This window comes from Bos indicus, chromosome 12 (assembly GCF_029378745.1).
Source record: "Bos indicus isolate NIAB-ARS_2022 breed Sahiwal x Tharparkar chromosome 12, NIAB-ARS_B.indTharparkar_mat_pri_1.0, whole genome shotgun sequence".
In the NCBI taxonomy this organism is placed as follows: Eukaryota; Metazoa; Chordata; class Mammalia; order Artiodactyla; family Bovidae; genus Bos; species Bos indicus.
The window spans coordinates 89,624,638-89,632,710 of NC_091771.1; the positions used below are offsets into that span (position 1 = coordinate 89,624,638).

Consider the following 8,073-nt stretch of genomic DNA (forward strand, 5'->3'; position numbering starts at 1 on the left):
CTGCCTTACCCACACGTGGCCCACACAGTCATCCCCACTGTGACGGACTTACGTGCTGAGGGATGCGGCAGAGGTCGGGGCAGCGTCAGGGCCATGAGTGGGCGAGGGACAGTCACGAGTGGGTGAAGATGGGCCACATGTGAGTGAGGACAGGTGCGTGTGGGTGAGGGACAGTCATGAGTGGGCGAGGATGGGCCACATGTGGGTGAGGAAGGGCCACGTGTGGGTGAGGGACAGTCATGAGTGGGCAAAGGCGGGCCACGTGTGGGTGAAGACGGGTCATGTGTGGGCGAGTGCAGGTCATGTGCAGGGGAGGCGGGCCATGTGTGGGTGAGAGGGGCCACGTGTGGGTGAGGCAGGTCACATGTGGGCGAGTGCAGGTCATTTGCAGGGGAAGCGGGCCACATGTGGGTGAGGGGGGCCATGTGTGGGTGAGGCGGGTCACGTGTGGGCGAGTGCAGGTCGTGAGCAGGGGAAGCGGGCCACGTGTGGATGAGGGGGCCACGTGTGGGTGAGGTGGGTCACGTGTGGGTGAGGCGGGCCATGTGTAGGTGAGGTGGGTCACGTGTGGGCGAGTGCAGGTCATGAGCAGGGGAGGGGGGCCACGTGTGGGTGAGGGGGCCACGTGTGGGTGAGCAGGTCGTGTGCAGGGGAGGGGGGCCACGTGTGGGTGAGGCGGGCCACGTGTGGGTGAGGCGGGTCACGTGTGGGTGAGGTGGGCAATGTGTGGGTGAGGTGGGTCACGTGTGGGCGAGTGCAGGTCGTGAGCAGGGGAGGGGGGCCACGTGTGGGTGAGCAGGTCGTGTGCAGGGAGGCGGGCCGTGTGTGGCTGAGGGTGGACCACGTGGGTGAGGACAGACCCACCACAGCCACAGCTGCGTCCCCAGCGTGGTGCTCCTGCTCGTCCAGGGTGCTGCAGAGCTGACACACCTGGGGGCAGGGCTGAGGGTCTGTGGTGTGGGTGGGGAGCTTGGGCAAGGGTGAGGAGCTGGCATCCTCACCTCAGCGCTCTTCCTGGTGGCACTCGGCCACGACCCAGTCATCCTGGAGGGCCATACCTCAGGGCTTCCACACCGGCCTCCTTCCACCCCTTGTCCCCGTGGTGGTGGCCTGTGACCTCTGGGGGTGGTCACAGTTATAAGCTAGTGACTCCTGAGTTCTGCAGACAGGACAGCCTGGGGCGGCTCGGGCCAAGCCCTGACTCTGGTGTTAGTGCAGCATCGGTCCCTGGGGGGTGTCCACAAGCTCCTGCCAGTCCCCAATGGTCCCTGGGGGTGTCCACAAGCTCCTGCCAGTCCCCAATGGTCCCTGGGGGTGTCCACAAGCTCCTGCCAGTCCCCGATGGTCCCTGGGGGTGTCCACAAGCTCCTGCCAGTCCCCGGTGGTCACCTGAGGCATCGGTGACCTTGGTGCGAGGCCTGGCAGGAGAAGCATCCAGACTTGAACCCAGGCCTCTGACCTCTGACCCCAGAGCCTGGCCGCCCCTACCCTAGGGGCTGGTCAGCCTGTGTATTCAGCAGCAACTTGATGGGCAGGTCCAGCCCTCCTGTCCATGGGCGCCTTGTGGCCAGCTGGAGCTAGGTCTGAGAGCGTGTACTCCCCTCCCCACACCCGGCAGGGACAGCCCCTCAGCAGCTGGACTGATTCCCCCCCTGAACTGGGTCAGCAGCCCCACGTTCCAGGGTCTGTAGGGGGAACCTGGGCAGGCTGCCTACTGTGCATGGACACCACGGGCCCCATCGAGACCTTGGAGTCATTTCCGGGGTAACTATACCCCTGACCTCTGACCTCCCATGTGTCGTGGCATCCCCAGGATGGCCTGGACCCTGACCTGACATTTCCCAGGTGGCTCAGAGTTGCTGCCGAGGGGTCAGCAGGGAGGACGTCCCCAGCCCAGGGCCCCTGTCCCCTGGCTCCATGGGGCTTCCTCTGGAGGCTCTGGGTGACAGATAATAATAGCAGATATGTCGTTGGGACAGAATGTTCTGGTTTGGGATCTTCTGAACAGGCTGGGGCTGGAGACCCCCGCCCTGGAGGTTGGAGGGGAGACTGTGCTGGGAGGAAGGCCACCTCTGGGGTCCAGGCTCCACCACATGGCCACACCCTGCGTCCTGGCCATGTCGTTGGGGCAGCCCCTCCCACGCTGCTTCATAACTTAGCCGACTTGCAGTCGAAAGTGTTATAGAAGGAGAATTTTTTAGTTAATTTTAGTTAAGTCTTTTAAAGTTAACTAACTAAATTTTAATTCATTCCATTTTTTTAGTTAACTCTTCCCCATCATCAGGAAAGACATGACTCTTACGTAGGTTAAGAGTGAAATTTAGTAAACTTGATTTTTACAGTTTAGGAGTTGTACTTTTTAAAGCCAGAGTCCAGAATGCCTGAAGTCCTAAGTCAGGTTTCTGGTGTTCATAGTCACGTGTAGGAACAGTAAGTTATAGCGAGGATGGTGCGGTCCGCGTGGCCGAGCTGTGTCCTCCCACATCTTACGGTCCCCGTGTGAGCCTGTTTTTCGAAGCTACAAATCTGCCTGAAAGGTAAGAGGTCCGATGGGATCTTGACGGTGCGAGCTTGGAGTGGGGCTGTCTGGTGCCGCGCCGCCCGGGTGCCGGGTTCCGCTGGACGAGGCGCTGGGGTCGCCCTGTGCCTGGGGGCCAGCCTGGGCCCCACTACTTCTGGATTGTCAGCTTGAACTCCACCTTCCCCTCGTAGGGGTCGTGGGGGTTGTCAAAGGTCACGTGCTCCGCCAGGATCTTGCACACGACAACCACCTCCTTGTTCTTGGGGACGTTGAGGAGCTTTGCGGCCACCAGCGGGTTGCTGTAGTGGGGCTGAAGAGACGCCAGTTAGGGTCCTCGTGAGAGGGCGGCTGGGTGCTCAGCTCAGAGGCGGAGCTCTCACTGAGTTACAGACGTCTCCTGCTTGGAAATGAGGAGACCCGGCCCAGAGGGACGGACCCGTGACCAATCCAACGTCAAACTACACCTGATAAAAATTGACCAACACAGAGGATAAAGCAAGAGCTTTGGGAAAAATAATTTTAAGTGGATATGCAGTTGTCTAAGGAGGCCCGTGGAAGGTAAAAATAGGATTTGATGTCAATTTTGGGTGAGAACGTGGGCTTGGGAGACCCCAGGAGGTTAAGCGGTTAGCATGGGCTAAGTACAGTCTGGCTTCCTTTCACAGGCAAGCGTCTCCGGCCGTCCCTTCGCGGGCGGCGGCTGCGGTCGGGCCCTGGGGCCCACGTACCTGGGCCTTCTTCCCGTAGTAGGGGAAGTAGTGCAGGCTGTAGGAGCCGTTGGGCGGGAAGTACTCCACCTGCAGAGCCGGGGCGTCCCGGTGCTGGTCCTGCGGGTGAGAAGCTGTGCGAGAAAGGCCGGGCCGGGCCGGGCGGACGCACGCGCGTGTGTCTCCGTGCATGCGCTGTGTGTGTGTCTGCATGTGTGCACGGGTGCAAAGCAGGTGACCGCACGGGCAGTTGGCATGAGCCAGATCTAGTCTGTATCATCAACCAGGAATCCACTCATGGTGTAACTTGTTAGTTCATGAGACCCTGGTGACTTACCGAAGTTGTACCTTTCAGATTAAACTCTCTCAGGGTAAAAGAGGAGCCAGGGCCAAGTGTGTGGGGCTGGCAGCCCGCGAGCCTGGGGCCCGCCTGCCGCCGGGGCTGCCCTCGTCCTCCGTCAGGGTTGGCACACGGCCCGACGGAGCCCAAGCCCGTCCGAGAGCAGGAAGGAGCACTTTGGTGTCTGTTAAAATCTCAAGTCAGCCTACACGTGTGCGGTCAGGGAAGCTGGAAACGGGAAGCTGGGGCAGGACGCACCCCATGGCCTGGGGGCCGCACCAAGGTGTGTGCTGTCGCCCTGGTGGGGTGTCCCTGCAGGCGGCAAAGAGCCTGGGCCCAGGCATAACTGAGAAAGCAAACTTTAGAAAGTACTCAGTGAAGACAAGTTTAGTTTTATCCATGTGGTACTTAAAAACGCATTTTGAGAAAAACTGGACTAAATTAATGGCAATTCTTGGCAGTGTGTAAACTCACACTGTTAATCAACGGTGCTGGTGTTAGTCAGCATCGTTTTGTCAATAAGCAAACAAAAGGACAAAAGAGTGTGGTAGAGGTGAGTTGGGTTTTCCAAACTGCCACAGACATCCTGAAGTGTGTTGGGGATATGCTGTCTCAGATGCTTTTTTGAAGCAAAACAAAGTGCTGTTTTTCTTACTGGGTTTTCATCCCTGTGATAAAAACCACTTAGCGTGAAGCTTCCTGCCATCCGTGACCTGGTTTATTAGGCGACCCTTGAGATGTTTGTAGGGGAAACCTGATTAGGGTTTCCCGAGGGGTTCCCAGCCCAAACAGGACGGCCATGGCCCGTGGGTCACTCACCAGGAAGGCACAGTCCACCCTGGGGGCCGTGCTGTTGCCGGGGAGAAACTTGACGATCTGCAAGGGAGCAGCTGTGAGTGCAGGGGGCGGGGAGGGCCTGGGGGTCCTGCTCTGAGGACTCGGCAGGTGTGCCCCCTCATGCTCCAAGCCTGCGGTCTTGGCTGCCGTGTGGCAGAGCTGGGCGGCAGCAGAGCCCAGGCCGCGGCATCCGCCTCCCGCCCCTGTGCAGTGCCCCCTCTGTGCCTCCCCACCCCGCCTGGCTCCGCCTCTGAAAGCCCTGGCCCCTGGGTCCCCCAGCTGGTGCCCAGGGCCCAGGGTAGCACCCGCCTCACTCACAGGGACCCCAGCCTTCCTGCTCTGCGTGCCCGCCAGGGAACAGCCCCCGGCTGGACCAGCCTGAGCGCAGAGCGCATGTCTATGGCCTCCGCCGCCTCTCGGAGAGGAAAGTGAACAGTGTCGCCCCTGCCAGGTCCCGCGCCCCCTGGGTTCCTGTCCATCGTGGGCGGCCTCCAGAGGTTTGCCGAGTCCTCTCGGTCTGTCCCTCAGCGCCTGGCCCCGGCGGGTTCCCAGGTGCCCTCCCCATGCTGACCGCCTGGCTTTTCCCAGCCGTCCTGCGCACAGGACTGCCCTGGGCTCTGCGGCTCTCCAGTCAAGCAGGTGGCGAGTCCGGATGGCTACTTCCGGGTGAGGGGCTGCAGGCTCCCCAGCCAGCCCAGGGGCTGGAGGGGCAGAGGGTGGGGGCCCTTCTCCCTTCTGACCCCACACTCACCCTGTTCATCTTGATAATGAAGCACGGCTTTCCCTCTGCAAAACCGAAGGTGGGGTCAGGCTGGCCAGAGCAATTCTGCAGCATGTCCGCTGTGAACTTGCAGGAGAACTTGGTGTGGTTCGGGGCCAGGAAGTGCTCCTGGAAGAAGTACCTCTCGGACGTGCAGTTGATGTTGTCCTCCTGGGCTGCAGGCGAGTAGCCTGGGGGGGATGCACCTGTGGTCCTGTCCGAGCAGCAGCCTGCCCCCCACCCAGCTCCTTAAGAAAGGAGAATGGAGACCAGGGCCCGGGTCACCCCTTACCTGCCAGAAAGTGCCGCAAGGCCTGTGTGAGCCCTGTCCAGGTCCTGTTGTCTGACACGTTGTAGGAGATGTCCAGGCCTTTGTCCCCGTAGGTGTCCGGCCTCAAGGTCACCCCTGGAGAGAGGACGCAGTGCCTGGGGTCTGGCTGCATGTTTAGGCTGCGTGCTGTGCTGCTGGCCTGCCCTGGGCGGGGGCAGCGCCCAGGATACTGGGGCCAGGACTTCGAAGGCCCCCGGCCTCCCTAGGTGCGCCCAGGAAGGCCTGGGACACTGCACAGTAGCCAGGGGCCGCTCAGGTGCACGAGGCCTGGTTAGGCCCCCGGGCTCCCTCTGCAAGAGGCCCGCCCCTCACCCTGCCTGCCAGCCTGCGGGTTTGAGACAAACTCTATCAGGGTGTGGTTTCAAGCGTGTAGTCTACTACATCCTGTTCTGAGACTGCATTGAGATCCTCCACGTTTGATCTGTTTGTTGGTTGTAAAGATTGACCCCAGCTGTCACGAGGATTTGTGGACGATGCTCAGGGCGGCGAGCGCGCCGCCTCCAGGCACAGCCCAGCACTGCTCTTGGGTGGTCTTGGGTTATTTTCCTCAGAAAGCACTGAGGACGCAGGGTTGGCAAACACTGAGTCGCTGGGCTGGAAAAGCCGAGCTTCCTTTAGCACCCTTCCCGCCTCTCTCTGTTTTGCTGTCTGCTCTCAGCCCGGTCAGCGGGCTGCGTGCGGAGGTCTTGGTCCAGGTGCCAACCCTAGGCTTCAGAGGGGCTGCCCGCCTGACCTCGGCCCGCACGTCTCCCCAGCGCTTCCCCTTGTTTGGGCAGCGACTCCACATGGGGAGCGGCCGCCCCCCCTTAGACAAGACTCCAGCCCTGGGTCTGCTGGCCTCCTGCCGGCGAGGAGGCGAGGGTCCCCTGGGAGAGTAGCCTTGGAGCTGGATGCCCACCCCCTACCTCCTGGTCCCCTGGTGCCAGGGGGCTGGCGGAGCGGGGCCCTCCGCCGGTTACCTGGCGACTTGAGCTGGTCCTGGTAGTCGGGCGTGTAGGGGTCGATGGTGCACATAAGCACATAGATGCAGAGGGCGAAGATGCCCGTCATGACCACGTAGAAGGCCACGTAGTAGAGGCTGATCCACACTGCAGGCAGAGGCGGGTCAGGGGCTCGGTCGCCAGGAGCGTGCGCGCGCTCACCGCCTCACCTCTCAGGTGGGCACTCCACCTGCTCCAGAACATGCTCACCCCAATAACCCTGTGCCCCTTCACTTAAAAGTCTTCTTAAAAATTACAGTTTTGGGAACCTAGCTTTAAACCCACTGCTCTGAAATCCAGGGCTGAGCCTCTGGGGCCCGTCCTCAGCTGCCCTCCACCCTCCAGTACCCGGGGTCAGGGGTGTCAGGGCCTGGGCAGGCCTTTGGGGTCTGCCGGCGGGGACGGGAGGCTGGGGGGGCTTGGTCTGGACCCTGGGACCGCCAGTCCCTGGCAGCCGCGGGGCGGCCCCTGCCCTCTCCCGGGCCCCACGCACAGACCCCAGCGGGACAGCGTGCGGCCCAGCATCTGCCCGGTGTCCGGGTTCCAGCAGTAGCGCTGGAACTCCTCCATCCGCTGCCCGCACGACTTCTTCTCCTGCAGCGCCGCCATCGCTGACCGCTGCTGCCAGGGCTGCAGGGAGGCCGCGCGACCGGCTTTTAAGGTCTCCTCCTCGGAGCCCAAGGGCACTCGGCGCCCAGATCAGGGAGGCCCCGGCAGGCGTTATCGGCCCTGCTGTTAAGGTGCCCTCTGCCGCCTCCCCAGGCATGTCGGGGCAGCACCCCCCGCACCACCACCGCCAGCCCCTCCTCGCGCGTGCCCTTGGCGGGAACTTTATCTGCTCTGATAACAAGCAAGCAAGGAGACCAGCAGGTGCTTGGGAGGGGCTGGCAGGAGAGCAGGTCGGCGAGGCCAGGCCTGGACCCAGCACCCAGCCGTGGCCGAGAGGCTCGAGCTGAAGGGGCAGAAGCCTGAGGTCGTGGCAGGCGGCGGTGGGGGTCCCGGAGGGGTGGGAGCCGGGGACTCCTGTCTCTGTCACTGCTGCTGCGGGAGAGCCAAGCTCACCGGCGCCCCGGGAGGCGGGCTGGGGACTCAGGGGTCCCGACACTCGAGCACAGCTCGGGTGACCACTTACGTGCTGCCCTAAGAGCCACAGAGGGATCCACCGCCCTTCAGCGAGACATGCTTTTCACTCAACGACGCCAGGCCCCGGGTGTGCTGTTCAAAGGCAGGTTCTGACCCAGATGGGCCCAGTGGGCCGGGAGCTCCCGGGGGCTTCGCCTGCGGCTGCAGGGCCACAGCCATGTCTGGGCAGTGGACATGCCGCCCGGAGCCACGTCCGAGTCACCTGGGGAGCCTTGGCGGCCTCTGACACTGGTCCCAGCCCCGAGTTTCTGAGTGAGCTGACCTGTGGGGGGCCTGAGTGTCCGGACCACCCCCCAGTGCTGACCCCTGTGGTGTGTGGTCAGAACCAAGAAGCTTTGGCGGGCTATGTAGCCGGGGCCGTGACCTTGGCTTCCCAGGGAGCAGACATGGCCTGGGGATGTGACTCCTTCCTCCACGATGAGGCAGAAGAGGCAACACCAGGCAGGGGTGATGG

General features: G+C 62.4%; 1 protein-coding gene across 2 annotated transcripts; it reads right to left on the reverse strand.

Annotated features, from left to right (window-relative positions):
* Positions 1 to 2,303: 2,303 nt before the first annotated feature.
* On the reverse strand, positions 2,304 to 7,086 carry ATP4B (ATPase H+/K+ transporting subunit beta). 2 transcript variants are annotated; one of them, XM_019971793.2, is made up of 7 exons: positions 6,974 to 7,086; positions 6,456 to 6,584; positions 5,458 to 5,571; positions 5,157 to 5,356; positions 4,388 to 4,444; positions 3,250 to 3,348; positions 2,304 to 2,831 (listed from the first exon to the last, which is right to left on the reverse strand). In XM_019971793.2, the coding sequence occupies exons 1-7, from the start codon at positions 7,083 to 7,085 to the stop codon at positions 2,670 to 2,672; spliced, it is 873 nt and encodes a 290-aa protein (XP_019827352.1). In that variant the 5' UTR covers position 7,086; the 3' UTR covers positions 2,304 to 2,669. The 2 variants fall into 2 exon arrangements, with proteins under 2 accessions (XP_019827352.1, XP_070656641.1); XM_070800540.1 differs by having other exon boundaries at positions 2,827 to 2,985.
* Between the last annotated feature and the right edge of the window lie 987 nt (positions 7,087 to 8,073).

Bases quoted from the DNA above. Each gene is read 5' to 3' on its own strand.
- ATP4B (XM_019971793.2), bottom strand. From the start codon at position 7,085: ATGGCGGCGCTGCAGGAGAAGAAGTCGTGCGGGCAGCGGATGGAGGAG. The intron at 5,357-5,457 runs GTAAGGGGTGAC...CATCCCCCCCAG, and splicing joins CTTGCGGCACTTTCTGGCAG to GCTACTCGCCTGCAGCCCAG. The intron at 4,445-5,156 runs GTGAGTGTGGGG...GCTCCCTTGCAG, and splicing joins TCATTATCAAGATGAACAGG to ATCGTCAAGTTTCTCCCCGG.